At 32.1% G+C, this 16153-nt stretch overlaps 1 protein-coding gene and 1 non-coding gene across 2 annotated transcripts; both read left to right on the top strand.

Moving 5' to 3' along the window:
- Positions 1 to 1027: 1027 nt before the first annotated feature.
- On the top strand, positions 1028 to 6581 carry LOC145556381 (glycosyltransferase BC10-like). The gene is made up of 2 exons (XM_081618027.1): positions 1028 to 2101; positions 5564 to 6581. The coding sequence occupies exons 1-2, from the start codon at positions 1607 to 1609 to the stop codon at positions 6200 to 6202; spliced, it is 1134 nt and encodes a 377-aa protein (XP_081474153.1). The 5' UTR covers positions 1028 to 1606; the 3' UTR covers positions 6203 to 6581.
- Positions 6582 to 7608: 1027 nt separating this feature from the next.
- TRNAH-GUG (transfer RNA histidin (anticodon GUG)) lies at positions 7609 to 7680 on the top strand. Its single transcript has one exon. It is a non-coding gene; the product is annotated as a tRNA-His (tRNA).
- The last annotated feature ends 8473 nt before the right edge of the window (positions 7681 to 16153 follow it).

Here is a 16153-nt window from a genome sequence, read left to right as displayed (position 1 = left end):
GTGAGGCAGTCTAAATATCAACGTATGATTTTTTATTTTTAAGTTTTAACATTTAATGGTCTATTACTGTATTTTCTTTTTTTATAAAAAACTTACCAGCTCATTGCTTTCATTTTCTACATAATGGTAATATATTTAAAATATGTTTATTTATGATACTACAGGTCGCCTGTTCACATTTACTTAATTTCAGTTCAGTTCAGTTCAGCTCCGCTCCAATCAGTTCAGTTCAGCTCTGCTCCAATCAGTTTATGTATGAGAAAATAATTTTTAAAAAATAGATTATTTTTTCGTTATTATAGATTGTTGTTAAATATATATATGTATAAAATTAAACATTAAATCTTTAAGTTCATGAATATGATTATTGTTGTGTTTGGCAACTATCTTATTTGAGCAAAATCAGCTTATTTGACCAACATTAGATTATTGGTTATTAAATAAGTTATTTCAAGGTGTTTGGTGGGAATCTTATTTAAAGGGCTTATTCTGCTAAATAAGCTCTTTTTCAAATAGTTTATTCAATTCTTATAGTAAAATGACACTTATATCCCCCATTTAATTTAAATTTAAAATATGATAGTAAAATGACACTAATACCCCCCATTTAATTTTAATTTTAAATCTTATACTATGAACTTACCTACCCTATAATTAGCTTATTGGTCATTTTACATAATCAGTAAGATTTAAGCAATCATCTATCTACCAAACACTTATATAATAAGCTAATAAAATAATTAAGTTAATACAATCAACTAGCCAAAATCAACTAATACAATCAATTTCAGCTTTTCATCAAACATAGCTTAACTCTTTTTAACAAAATATTGTAGACAAAAAGATGAATTATAAAATACACCGTAAAATGAGTATGAGGTTATAGGTTCGAACATTAATCTTAACAATTAACCAAAAGTGATGAACATTTTGGACCTAAGCTAACTATCCTAATTTCTTGGCAATCATTAGGGAAATTCCAATTTTAAATTTTTTTGACAATAAAGTGCCTCCGACAAGGGCGACTAGTGCGTGATACAAAATACATACTCCAAAAACCTGGAAAATCCCAACATAAAATCCTCTTACTCTCTCCTATATTTCCCCATCCCAGATTTTCTTCTCTTTCTCTTTCGATCTTTCTTTATTCCCTTATTTCAAAACTCTCCAATTTTTTTCTACATCTCTGACTCACTCTAATTAATTTTTCCCACTTTTTTGACCACTTATAATTGTCTACTTAGCCCTTCCAATTTAAGAAATAACTCAGAATGATATGTTTTGATTTTGGTATCAGTTTATTTTGGCAATTATTTTGATTATCATATCAAGTTATGATTTTTCTTACCTTTTTAATCAGATATTTTGTGGTTTCAATCTTTGTTATATCCCACTAAATAATCCTTTTTTATTATAAATTCAGCTCTTTACAGATCTGGCATAGTTTTTGATGCTACAGAGGTTTATTTTTGAGATGGGTATTGATTAATTTTATCACCCATTTCTTAGAAATTTGAGAAATTGGGTAATTTTGGGAGATTTTGAGTGATTTTAGGCAAAAGGGTATCTTTGATCTTGTTATTTGAGCAAATAAACAAGGGTTATAATGGCAATAGAAGAAGGGAAGGACCCAGTTCCTGTTACTAGAACTAGGGGTATATCAGTGAGATTACTATTGGTATTTTTGATGTTCTTGGTGCTATGCGTGTTGTTTTCCTTCATTAGTCTTAGTACATTTAGGCGATTTGGTTTTGATAGCGTTGCCGGTGTTGTGAAGCCTAGTTTAGAGCCATGTATTGGTGAGTCTAGTGGTTTAGATCAGTGGATTAGACCCCCATCCAATTTGATGCATACAATGAGTGATGAAGAGCTCTTTTGGAGAGCCACATTGGTGCCTAAGATTAGGAAATACCCTTTTAATAGGAATCCTAATATTGCATTCATGTTCTTGTCTAAGGGGCCATTGCCATTGGCACCTCTTTGGGAGAGGTTCTTTAAGGGGCACGAAGGGCGGTTTTCGATCTATATTCATTCATTGCCATCTTACAGTGAGGAGTTTCCTCCCACATCAGTTTTTTACAAGAGACATATACCTAGCAAGGTATGATTCTCACTTTCTTTCTGCTCATTTTCATTGTTTGCATAATTTTAGTTTGATTTTGCTATTCTATTTGTCTGAATGTTTATATTACTTTGTGATCAATGACTGTATGTTTATATGCTATTTATATGCTTAATTATGTATTAATCCTTCATTACACTGGTGAATCTGTGCACAAGTGTGAATTTTATTGCATTATGTCTTTTACATCGTCTAATATATGGCTTAAACTAATTGAGCCATAAGGGGTACTCTGATCTTTGCAAGGTTTGAGGTGTGAATATGTCTATTTGGGGTGTTATGGAAATTCACAGGCTTTAAGAAATAAACATTCAGTAATCATGCTATTAACTTATTTAATAGCTTTCATAATTGAGGTAAAACCCAAATTATGTTGTTGTGAGAAGGAAAGAATCTTGATTTGAATAAGATTAGTGTTATGCAATTAATATATGCTGTTACTATCATAAATTTTCATTCAATTGTCTGTGAACAGTCTTTGTCCAATTGCAGCATATGGTTGCATGAATTTGATTGTCCTAAAACCGCCACACTTTTTGTAAGATACCAGATTTATGTTATGGTATGTGTAGCTTTAAGTAAGCATTGATTGCATAGACTGTTTCGATTTGCACCCCTGATGGTTGTTAGAACTTAAATGATATATAATCATTCTCCTCATAAGGCACCACACCATTTAAGATGTTGTACATATATACACTGAATTCAATTAAGTACCTTAAAGCCTGTAGTCTGTAGAAGCTTCAATGTGTAATGATACAACAAAATTAAGTCGCAGAAATCTTATATAGTCCATACCTCAAGTTAATCTAAGATCAAGAAAGTTTTTAATGGCGATTTAGTCACTTATATGCTGTTGAAGATATCTTGCTTTGCTACTTTTTGAGGTGTTGTAAAATATTGTACTCAGAATACATGATGGATTAAAGGATGGGTTATAGACTTATAGCTTTATATTACCTGAGTTTAATATTTGAATTGGGAACTAAATACCCCTTATAAGTTGTGAGCTTGTGATTCATCTTGTGATCCTTTTTATCTTCAGTGTGGGTTATATTGAGAGGTAGTGTAGACCCTAAGGGAGTTGAACCCCTGTGGAAGAACAAGTTTTTATTTATGTCCTTATCACCTTTCAGAAGTGAACACATCTTTAAGGCCTTGTTTGGCAACTAATTGTTAATTTGTCGAATTTTTGAAGTGCTTGGTAAATTGCAGTTAGTTGATAGCTACTTAATTATGTAAAATGACCAATAAAGATATCGAAATAATTTTTTGCCATGGTTTTGAGAACTATCAGTAAAGGTATTAAAGTTGAGTAACTTTAGGATAGAATAGTCATTTCACTTCCACATTCTTAGTTCTTAGTCTACATCTTCAACTCTTACTTCCAAAAAGCTTTCCTATTTCTTTCCAAATTAGCCTTTGGGACTCAAATCTCTCTTCCAATCTTCTTTTAACCAATATCCTTTTAGAGGATTGGTCCTGTCAAACCTTTCTCTTGGCCTTAAACTTCTCTCAACCAAACTCCCTGCATCTTTTTTGTGCATTCAGTGCATTTTACACTGGGCCACTGACTAAGTAGTAAATTAACAATTTGAGTGACTGCTGGATTTTAATTTGCCTTTTGTACTAAAGTATTGATCATTATAAAGACGGGCTATTCAGAGCCCTTTGATGTTGAAGGAATAAGGTTGATTCTGGTGCAATTACTAGATTTTTAATAGTTTCATACATGTGGGAAAAAACTCAAAAAAGGCATGTATGAGCAAGATAAGGAGGGTCCAGGATCAATACTAGAGAAAATTTAAAGTAAGTTGTTGAAATATATTTTTGGGTTTGTTTGGGTATGATGCTGTGGTCAGGTGCAAAAGTCTATTCTCCGTATTTGTTTGGCTCTTGGAATTAAAATTTTGAATTTATGTAGCTTAGTGATAGCCAGTCATGCATAGCCTGTGGTGTAGTGTGTTTTAATTTTTTTTATCTTAGTGATGAACAGTCATGCATAGCCTATGTAGTGTGTTTTGAATTTTTTTTTTATCTTAGTGATAGGCAGTTATGCATAACCTGTGTAGTGTGTGCTAAGTCCAGATTGTTTTGCCGTAACCTAATATCTATCAAATTATTACTATATTAAATTTGGTTGGTCTGCGGTTGCTAACAAGTTTCTGTTTATTTTGCAACTTTCTCGTTCTTTGCTCAAGATGTTATGTACCCTTAAAAAGTTCATGCTGTACCTGATTTATTTCCTCTAATAACATCTGAGTTATTCCATATTGGCACAACTTAACATGGTTGTGGGTGCCCAACTGTAGCTGGGAATTTAAGCATGTTCTTCCCCAACTAGATAGATAGCACTCTGGTTTACATTTTCAGAAAATTCTCATGACTTTTACAATGTGATAGCCTGGGATATGGGCTTAATCTTTGAGAGTATTCTTGGTTTTTTCTGTCACTATTGGGGATATATATCTTCAATTTTCTTATTCCATGAAGTGACTGGTAAACAAGTATTTTTTGTGAAATTTCGTAGTCTTGAAACATGATGAGAAGTCTTCTGTTTGTGGGGCTAGGTATGCATGTGTCTTTTATAAAATTGTCCTGAGATTTCTATTGTGAGTGCATTATTCTTGGTCTGATTTCACTTGTAATTACTTTGTTCACTGAGAACACTCCAGGCTTGTCCTTTAATTGTTCATTTTCCTCTGATGTCCAATCACTCCAAATTACAGAACAGACCTGTAAATTATCTTGCAAGTTTCTGGGTATTTTCTCAAATGTTAATTTACTTTGCAAGATGTCGTCTGCCAGTGCATTAAGTTTGCAATCTTGGACAGATATAATTGTTAGTTAAATTATAAATTTCTAAGGCTGTAATGATAGAAAAAGGAGTTATCCTTTGGTGAGTGTCATGATTTTGAGGAATGTGAATGAATGCAAGTTCAGTGGTCTGTTTGTGATGTGAAAGTCTGGGTGGGAAATGAGAAAGTTGAGGACTTGAGGGTAATCACTAGTAAGCAGACCTGTCAATTCTTGACCCAACCCGACCCGACCTGATTCTAAACCCGTTTTGCTGAGAGAGAACCCAAACCAAACCCGACCCAAATGACCTTTTTTGACCCATTTGTCATAATTTTTAATGATCCATGCAATCCAAACCACTCAAACCGAAGAACCCGAAATTTGACCCGAACCCGACCCGTTGACCTGAATTGACAGGTGTACTAGTAAGTGCTGAGATCATGGAAACAGTGGTTTTGTATCGTCAGTAGCATGTTAATAGTAAAGAATTATAATACTTGTATGTGAATTATTATAGAGCAAAGTCGCAATTTGTATCCTCTGACTTGCTGAAATTAGCATTATTGTTTGAAATTTTGCTTGTATCAAATTTTTAGAGCTAGAAATATGGCTAATTTACCCTTTTGCACTTTTGTTTTGCAGGTGGCAGAATGGGGGAGGATGAGCATGTGTGATGCTGAAAGAAGGCTCCTTGCCAATGCATTGCTTGATTTTTCAAATGAGTGGTTCATACTTCTTTCCGAATCTTGCATTCCAATCTACAATTTTAGCACAATTCTGAAATACATCACAGGATCCAAGTATAGCTTTATTGGTGCCTTTGATGACACTGGACCATATGGGAGGGGACGATATAATGAGAGCATGGCCCCTGAGGTTAACCTAACCGACTGGCGTAAAGGATCTCAATGGTTTGAAATCGACAGAACATTGGCAATTAACGTAGTTGAAGACACTATCTATCATCCCAAGTTTGAAGCGTTTTGTAGGCCTCATTGCTATGTGGATGAGCACTATTTTCCCACCATGCTTACGATCCGATCGCCAAATCTCCTGGCAAACAGAAGTATCACTTGGGTGGATTGGTCAAGGGGCGGTGCGCACCCTGCTACTTTCGGAAAAGGAGACATCACAGTGGAGTTCTTTAAGAAGATTAGGGAGAGTAAGACTTGTGAATACAATGGGAGGAATACTACCATGTGTTATCTCTTTGCTAGGAAATTTGCACCAAGCTCCTTGGAGCCGTTGTTGCAATTAGCACCTAAGGTTCTTGGTCTCTGACAATGAATTTTGGCAAACGCATCTGATTTTGAAGATTGCAAACGTAGAAACTTAAAAGAGTACAATTGATCTACAGAATTTAAAACAAGAAGTACAAAACCACAGCTTGCAGTTTCTGCTGCGTACTCATATGACACATGCTGCATCCTCTTTCTTTGGCCTACATTTACCCAGAATATTTCTGGTGTACAAAGCTGTTTAGCGCTGGTATCATAATAGGAGAATTATATCGATGAGGTCTTGTAGATTTTAGAATAATGCTGGATGTAATTGAGGCTTAGCTTTTTGCATTTTTGAGCTTGTGTATAGGTGTGGCATAACACAAGACGATATTGCAGGAATTTATTGATATATACTGGAGATGCATCACTCTCATTTTTGTCAGTTTTGTTGGAATTTTAGCAGTTGAACTTTGGAGTTAAATGCATTTTAAAGCTTCTTAGCCTTGATCCACAAACCAACTTATGCAGCTAAGATGGTTTAGCATGATCGACAGAAGGTTTCTTTGCCATATACCCCCATGCTTGGCATGCACACACACGTGCGCCTGCACAAGGAGCAAACAAATACTCCGTAGCTACCAGTTCTGGCCATCACCCTACGCCTTTTTTGATACTTTATTTAGTCTTAACATACAAGTACGCAATGGTTGCCCAAGGGATGCAGTTCGTTCTCTGCTTTATGACTGTATTGGTTAAGTTTTCTGGGACGGTAGATGATGAAGTCACACTGGCAAGTTCTAACCAGATTACCATGATCAGAAAATCTTAATGTTAATTTATTATCTGGAATCACTTAATAAGCTAAGGCCTAAGGACTGTTGTGTACTGAAGTATTTTCCAAAGAGATTTTAGACTACATGAAGATTGGAGCTTCTTATTCTTATCCTGCATCTAATGAATATCATGGGAGTTCAGTTGCAAAACAGCCTGATAGAATCGGAAAGGTGCAGGAAAATGAGCAGTCTAAGATAATACATAGACAAAAAATGATCGAGTCAACTATACTTCCTTTGTCCCTAAATTCAAAAAGGGGTTACAATGGTCCGGAATTTTACATTTAATTCGGGGTTCTATATAAGAAGCCTGGCTAAAATTCGTTCTACCTTTCACTAATGACGTATTTTACCAAATTTTTGTGTTTTTCTTTGAAAATATTATTACCTATATAAGGGTATTATTACCGTGAAGGAACAAACTGAAAATAGTTCCTTTTGTTTAGGATGAACTAAAATAGAAATTTGGTGCACGAAATAGTATAATTGAAAAGGAAGAAAAATATACTTGCATAGGAATAGCATAGATGTGAAAGACAGCTTGTTGTTTGAGACTTCGAGACTCTCATTTGCCAAGTTTCATATCTTAAGCGTAAATATAAATTAAAAAATGCACTGTATATCTACCAAAGTGGCTGTAGTTTAGTGGTTAGAATTCCACGTTGTGGCCGTGGAGACCTGGGCTCGAATCCCAGCAGCCACATTTTTAGTTTATTTTTTTTGGGATGATTTATAAAAATATAGCTTTTAAAAAACTTATTTACGGTTTTGCGTTGAAATGAAACTTATTTACGAAATTACAGTCCACGTAAGCTCGGTAGCAGTCCAATTAGACTTGATTTTATTTGAATCTCAAGAACATCATTTATCTAAATCGATCAATACATTGGACAAAGCTTATTTCTCTTTACTCCACACAAAGTTTTTTTTTTTTATTATAAAAATATAGCTTTTAAAAAACTTATTTACGGTTTTGCGTTGAAATGAAACTTATTTATGAAATTACAGTCCACGTAAGCTCGGTAATACATTTGGAGTAATTTTTTCTTTAGAGACAAACCACTAGTCTAAAACCGCTACTTAAGGTAGCGGTTTGCCTTTAGTACACTCTAAGTAACGATACGAAGTAGCATTATAAAATTATAAAGGGTAAAACCGCTACATCAAGTAGCGGTTTTAGTACATAAACCGCGGTTTTACTCTGAAAATACAAAAAAAAAAAAAAACAAAACAAAACAAAAAAAACTTATTCGAGCCTACGTGGACAGTAGTTCCGTAGTTAAGTTTTATTCCAACGCAAAAGTGTAAATAAGTTTTAAAGTAAACATATTTTGGTAAATCATCCAAGTTTATTCCACGAAGTCTTGAAAAAGTATAAGGAAGTCACGAAAGAAAAAGTTAAATGTAATTCAGTCTCACAATTAAATGTTACACAGTAATGCTAACAATGTTTTAACTAAATAAGATAATTGCCGACGAAACAATATAATAAAACCATACAAGTGTAACAGTAACGACATGTTCTATTTCTGATTATTTTCAGTTCAGTTCAACTCTAATAAGTTCAGTTCAGTTTACTTCTTAACTTTCTTCTTTTATAAAATATTCAGTTCATTTTAATTCAGCTCAATTCAGTTAAATAGAACAGGCTCTAAAACAAATGATTAAACGAGTATTAATACAAGGATGATATGAAAAGGCTTAGTTCAAAGCTAAAATTGGTGCGCAAATGTTGTAGTAATCTGAAAAAAGAATATCATGCGTAATCAAATGCCAAACATAAAAAGATTAGTGGAGTGTGGAATATGATGGAGAATATATATTAAGAATAAAGAGGCTTCAGTAAATTTGTAGTAGGAAACTTCTGGAAATTACACACTTGGCAACGTTGGCATGTCGACAACTATTAAAGGTCAAAAAATACCTGCTTGTTCCAGCTCCACCCCAACACCACAGGACGTTTTAATCACGCCGATTATTCCGCATAAACTTCTCAATATTTTTGGGCCAAGATTTTTTTATTCTATTTCTCATCCCAAATTAATAATCAATTCAACACATTTACATTTATCTTTTTAAGGCCATGATCGACAAAGTATAGATGTGAGGGTAGCTGTTAGCTACTGTCAAACCGTGTATAAATTTGTTGTAACGTTGTGATTATTAGATTGTGGCAAAGAATGAATTGGATGGAAACTATGGAGTAATATTCTTATAAGATATGATAAGTGTTGTAATCTTGTAAAGGGTAATTCATGTCCTATTTATAATCTATAAATATACCATATTAAAGTAATCTTAAAAGTATTCCTAGGGTATGGACCTGTTCTAATTTACTGAAAACAGCTAAACCGATTGGGGCTGAACTAAATTGCAATGAGTAGAGCTTAAATAAATTGTTTATAAGAGTGAACTGAAATAAGTTGAACTGATTAGGCTCTACAAGTTAGTTTTATAAGATAAGATAGAAAAGTCTTATTTAACATTTACAATTTCATTCAATTTTTACAGCGTGAAAGCCGAAAAGTTTGTCAAACTTGATAAAATCCATCGACTAAGTAAATTATTATAAAAAATTAAAAATGTAAGCATCAAACAGAATAAAATTTCCATATTATGCATAAAAATAATGAAAAACTTTTGTATACACCCGGTTTACAATAATATTAGTGTACATCGAACAGTATAAGGTAACTTTGAGCTAATTTTAGGGTAACTTTTTGCCTTTTTTTGGGGTAACTTTAAACATAATACAATTTTTATATAAATAGACAACAAGAAAAGTTTTATAAAGGTAATTTAATTACATTCAATCGCTAATAATTGATTTTTTTAGACATTTAAAATGTGATTCTTTACTAATAAAACATAGATAATTTATATTTGTATTGGGTTACTTTTATGCATATTGGGGTAACTTTTATTCATTTTAGGGGTAACTTTAGATTACTTTAGGCTATTTTTATAATGGATGTACAATAATTATTGTACACCCGATTTTTTTTAGAAGTTTGTGAAAAGTAATTCAACCATTTATTAAATAAAAAATCCGAGCATAGTTCGGGCTTTAACTAGTTAAAATAAAATATAATGAAGTGTAATTATTTTGGATAAGCTAAATTTAGATTAGATAAGATATATTTAAATAAATTAAGAAAAGATAAATAAAGAGTGGGTTGAACACACCTTAATCCCAACCAAATTTTGGAAGGTAGAATTTTTTATTTATTTATTTTTATTTTTTTGGAGATAATGTACAAACAGTTATTAATTTCAATTTCTATTAAGATAACTCAAAATCAAATTAGTCGAAAGAATAAGTTCATTACCTTGTGTTCTTGTTGATCGGAGGAATAACTTACTACGTACGGAGTATATGATCTAAACTTGAACCCCGAGGGCTCTAGTGTGGTCAATTGGTCATGTGACTCGTGCCCTATTCTAGTCTCATCCTATATCAAACTTTTTTTTCAAAAGAAAAAAAAAAAAAAAAAAAAAAAAAAGTCCATATCAAGCATCAATCCTATACCTTTAAGGTTGTTAGATATAAACCTTCCTTCTAAGGGCTTGTTCTAATTTACTGAATTGAGCTGAATTGAACTAAACTGAATTAAATTGTGTATGAGAGAAAGAAATTAGGAAATGAACTGAATTGATTGGAGCTGAACTGAATTGAATTGTTTATGAGAGAAAAAAAATTAGGAACTAGAGCTGAAATGAATTGAATTGTTTATGAGAGAAAGAAATTAGAAACTTAATTGAAATGATTGGAGCTGAACTGAACTGAACCGAAGAGAACAAGCCCTAAATCAAATTCGACTTAGTCCATGATATTTCAAGTTCTTGGGTGCTTGTACAGGGTGATGTAAGACACTATAATTACTTAAACGTTAAACAAATAACTTTAACTTTATTAAAAATAAATATAAAAAAAAAAAACTTTAGTGAGAGTACATTATAGATGTCGATATATTAATCTAACAAGAAAGACAAGTGTGGCTGTGTTTGTTAATTTGTTTGTAAACTACCATCTCTAACCCTACCAGAGTGTAAACATCATATAAATGGGCCCCATTTCCAGCCCAAACCCAACGGCAGCATATGCCCCCAACATCACTCATTCACACCCTCATTTCATCATTTTTTTTTTTTGAATTTTATAACTTTCAAACTTTTCATAAATTTAATTTAAAGGTAAAAATTTAAGTTAAACAAGTAATTGTACATGTGAGACATCTATTATAAAGAATTTCTAAGTAGTTTGGAATAAGTTAATATGGTTGAGAATGACTAATGACCCAATGACTATTGACTAATGAGGTAGAAATCTCTACTTAAGAGTGCATTATACGTAAAAACTAATTGATTGAGTGAGTTTATTAATCCTATGTAGTTAATTACAATCGTTTATTGCTAATTTGTTGTAAAAGTGTTTATGACGATTATTTATTTAAATACCTTTACATCCCTCCACCTCATAAAATTTAAAACTTCATATTGTTTGGTCGGTAAGAATTTATTAATTTATCCATTTTTTTTATAGTAGAATGATTAGAATGTTTTTTGTTAAGAGGTACACAGTACACTTCTTCGTACCACATTATAAGTCCTTTGTTTCATTTGAATTGAGATAATTTGGCTAGGTTTATTTGCCAAACATACAATTTTGACAATTAACTTATTAATTGACATATTGAAATAGAGCGAGAGATAATTTAAGTGGTTATAACTTATAATTTCTCTTCTTATTTCATAAAATCTTATTTTACATACATTTATGTTATCTAAGCTACGGAGTAATACTTTCTTAATAGAACTTATCCAAACTTATTTTTTGAATAGATTAAAGCCTATTCATGCTTATTAATAAGAAAACATAATCAAATTGTGCATATTCAAATTAAAGTATACTTCATATCATGCAAATGTTATTACTTGAAGAAATAAACCAATCATTAACTTATAATCATTCAAATATTATAATAGTTATATAATATTATAATAGTTATATTTCAATCGATCACTATAAAATTTTTACAAAATATTATAGCTAAATATATAAAGCACTTCGTAAGAGATATGAGGCTAAAATCGTCTGACGCATCTCATGTGTAAATTCCCCTTGACCCCCTTCACTTGAACTCCAAGAGAATGGAATTCTCCCCAACCCACCACTCCTCTTCAATTCTCGTAAACCTCAACAATAATTCAAGTAATTCTCAAGGAAAAAAAAAACTTTAGCTTGAAACCATGAAAAATGCAAATTATGACAAAGACAAACACTATAAAAAAACAAGTTTTGATAGTACAATACACTATTCTTTTGGCATAAATAATCACTCAAACAAACAAGTATTTATGGTAAAAATCATAAACAAACTCACAAAAATCAAACATTAAAATCCTACCAAAAAAATTATGGACAATTGGACAGCATGTTATGCTAATTTCATATTAATCATAATTAGTGGGATTATAATCAATTAAAACACCCATTAAAAACCCTACTAAATGTGGTCCCCCACTTTACACAGCTGGCAACCAGCTAATAGCTACTCTAAAAACCTCGGTCAGCTGCCCGCTCCTACAACTCACCTGCCCGTCTTCTCCCCTCTATAAAACCCCACATTTCACCTTCATTCTCACGAACTCTCAACTTTCTCTCTCCTCCATTACTGCAAATACAAATACCTCCATTATCTCTCTCCTCAGAAAACCTTCAATTCCTTCAACAATGGCGAAATCAGCTCAAGCTTCTTTCATGGCGGTCCTCTTCGTCGTCTTCGCTATCATCAGCGTCGCCATGGCAGCTGATGCTCCAGCTCCAAGCCCTACCTCCGCCGCCGGAATTGTCGCTCCGTCGCTCGCTGGTGGTCTCGCCGTCGCAATCGCCGCCGTATTCTTCGGTTCTTTTCTCTAGATCTGAGGAATTTGTTGTGGTTTAACTAGTGAATTTTCTGGAGATTCTGATTTTCTTTCTGCGGATGGTATTGTGATTTTCTAGGGTTTCAGTAGTAATAATAGTATTATATATATACATTTCGATATATATATTATGAATTATCGTTGATTATCTTAGGGTTTTATGTTCTAGTTTTGGTATTTGATTAACTTTTGAGTGTGTTCTTAGGATTTTCGATTTTATTCGCAGTTTGATGCGTTTGTGGGTACATTTATTAGCACATATTTTGTTTTTCCGTTATTTATATTAATGATTATGGTTTAAAATAATTATCTATTTCTTCTCGTATTTCGTAATCGTTTGTTTAATTTTTTTTTTTTTCATGCGATTGCAAAATATGATAGAAAACAGAGTTAAATTGCAGTAATTTTCTTATTTTTTTTTTTTTTAAACCAACAGTAATTTTCTTAATTAATTGGGCTACTTCAATAAAATTATTGAACGCAATTCTAATTATTGGTGGAAATTAATCAATTTTCTACAAATAATTGAGCGTAATTAATGTATCAAAAGTAAGTTTGTTTTGAAAAAGCATAATAGCTTTTCCAAATTTGTTCTGTATAATCTTGATCAAATAAGAATAAAATCCGCATTTTTTTATGCTTTAACTTTGTTAATAATTTTGATTTACGTCATACACTAGGATTTACGTCATACACTAGGCTATATTTGGGATATTTTAGCTCGAAATGAATGCAAATTGACTGTAACGTCTAAATGATAGACCCGAGTGTATAATGTTCGTGTATATTTGTGAGAGCTCGAAATGAAATCGAATTAACCGTATATGGTAGACCCGAATGTATAATGTTCATTCTACTATCGAATTTGAAAATATCTAACTATCGATGTAGTATGTATGAATTTGAAATGAACGATGAGCTGACCAATTGACCATAAGGGTCTGAACGTGGTGTATATGATAGACCCGAGTGTAAATTGCCAAAATTACGTTGTGTATATGGTAGACCCGAGTAGATCCGAGTGTAAGTTGCCAAAATTGGTCATCTTTTAATCAAATTGATAAATATCTTGTAATTGATGGAGTATGTATGAGACTAACCTTGAAATAATCAACCAATTACATCGAAATTATATTTGTTAATCCCATCAAATCACACCATATGCTTAGTATGAACAACCATACCAAAATCAAATAAATAATCATACAAAATTTAATTTAAAACTTTAAATTTATGATTCATATGTTGCCTCTTGATTGGAGGGTGGCCCTCAATTAACATTAATTCCGAAAAAGCCCTTGGAAACCACAATGTCTTGCTTAAGCTCGAAGAATTTGTGCTCCTAAGTTAATAAAATGTGGACTTGAAAGTAGCTTTATGATTTTTGGGTGATTTTGCTGATAATAAAGGACAAAGGAGTTGCATGCAAATAAGGCTTTTTTTGAACCATAGGTAGTTGCAAAAAGAAGAGGTTCCTACTTTTATTTCCCCATTATGGTTCATGAATATGATGCTCTTGCTTTTTATGAATATAAATCAAAATTGATGTCACATAATTTGGGGACTTTGGTGTAGATTCTAGATTTGCATGGCTCTATAAATACATAAGTAGAAGGAATGTAGAAAATGGGACACACGCCATATTAAATTCGTAAAGGAATTGTCAAATAAAAATAGTCCGTATTATGTTCTATTCAACTTTTTTTTTTTGACAAGAAGAAGAATATTATCATTAATAAATAGCCATACGACATCTACAACAATAATAAAGATTTGTAAACTACAGATCTAAAGAAAATAACATAACTTTTACAATCAAAATCATAACTAATTTGCATATCGAGCATAGCTCACACTCCACCGCTTCAAACTTGACGCGAGTAGTGATTTTCGATGTATTTGCATCTTTCCAAGTAGAGACCTTCGCAATCTGCGCTGATGTTTTGATCGTATAGTTGATGACGAACCCTAAACCCATATGAATCCAAATCACCTTCTCAATTATTATTAAAACACTAAAATTAAAATTCTCATCCATAGATGAGAATCAAAATCCCAAAAAATTGGGGAAAACCCAAAAAAATTGGGACAGACTCTCACAAACAGAGAGAACAAAACAAAGCAAAACAAATCAAATAACAAAAAGGCAAACAAATCGAAGAAATTAGACTATTTCCGGCCTAAACGGCCAAGAAAATTAAAACCCTAAAGAGAGGAGAGAAAAGAGAGAAGAGGGAGGCGGCTTTTTATGTTCTATTCAACTTATCGTAACTTAATTTTGTTGAACTTATGTGTAGTAGGTCGTAACTATTAAGTATATCAAAACTTTTTATTTGAACTTATTTGTTGTTAAGAATGAGTTATATTATTAGACCTTATCATAATTTATTTTAGTTGTAAATTAACGCTTATTGGAACTTGATAAGTTAGATAAAAAGTTCTGATGAAAGTTAAAATATACCTAGCTCAATTTACATTTAATATAAATTTAATACAATTCAGATAAGTTTTACTAAGCTCAGATAGATTAAGATAAGATTGATTTAAGTTTATAAATAAAATAGACATTTAAGCTAAACAAAATAAAGCCCAACTTTTTACAAGGTTGGAATATAAAAAAGAAAAAAGAAAAATAAAATTCCAAACAGTAGCCTAATCTTTTAATTAGGATCTCTTCACATTTACTAAACTGAGCTGAAATGAACTGAACTTATTGGAGCTAAACTGAACTGAGCTAAACTAAACTGAATAGAGCTAAAATGAATATTTTATGAGAGCAAGAAACTAAGAGCTGAATTGAATTGAATTGAACTCAACTGATTGGAGTTGAACTGAACTGAAATTAAGCTGAAGTGAATAGACCCTTTGATCTAACTTCTATGTTATTAGAGCCTATTTTGATTTACTGAACTGGACTAAAAATAAGCTGAAGAGAACGGACCCTTAGATTGTTACTGATTGGAGCTGAACTTATTGGAGCTTAATTGAATTGAACTATAAATTAAAAAATAAGCTGAAGAAAACAGGCCCATAGATTACTATTGCTTTAAAATACTTAGATGAAATTTGGTCCACTAAAAAAATAAAATAAAGTCCAACATAGAAAAAAAAATTAAAAAAAATTCCCTATGATAATTTGTACGAGTATTAAGGGTATGTTCTCATTGACTGAATTCAGATGAACTGAATTGATATGAACTGAACTGAGCTGAACTGAGCTAAGCTGAGCTGAACTGAACTGAACTGAAATG

This window comes from Chenopodium album, chromosome 8 (assembly GCF_948465745.1).
Source record: "Chenopodium album chromosome 8, dcCheAlbu1.1, whole genome shotgun sequence".
Lineage (NCBI taxonomy): Eukaryota > Viridiplantae > Streptophyta > Magnoliopsida > Caryophyllales > Amaranthaceae > Chenopodium > Chenopodium album.
Note: the sequence above shows the minus strand (reverse complement) of the source record. Positions and strands in the feature narration are given on the sequence as shown.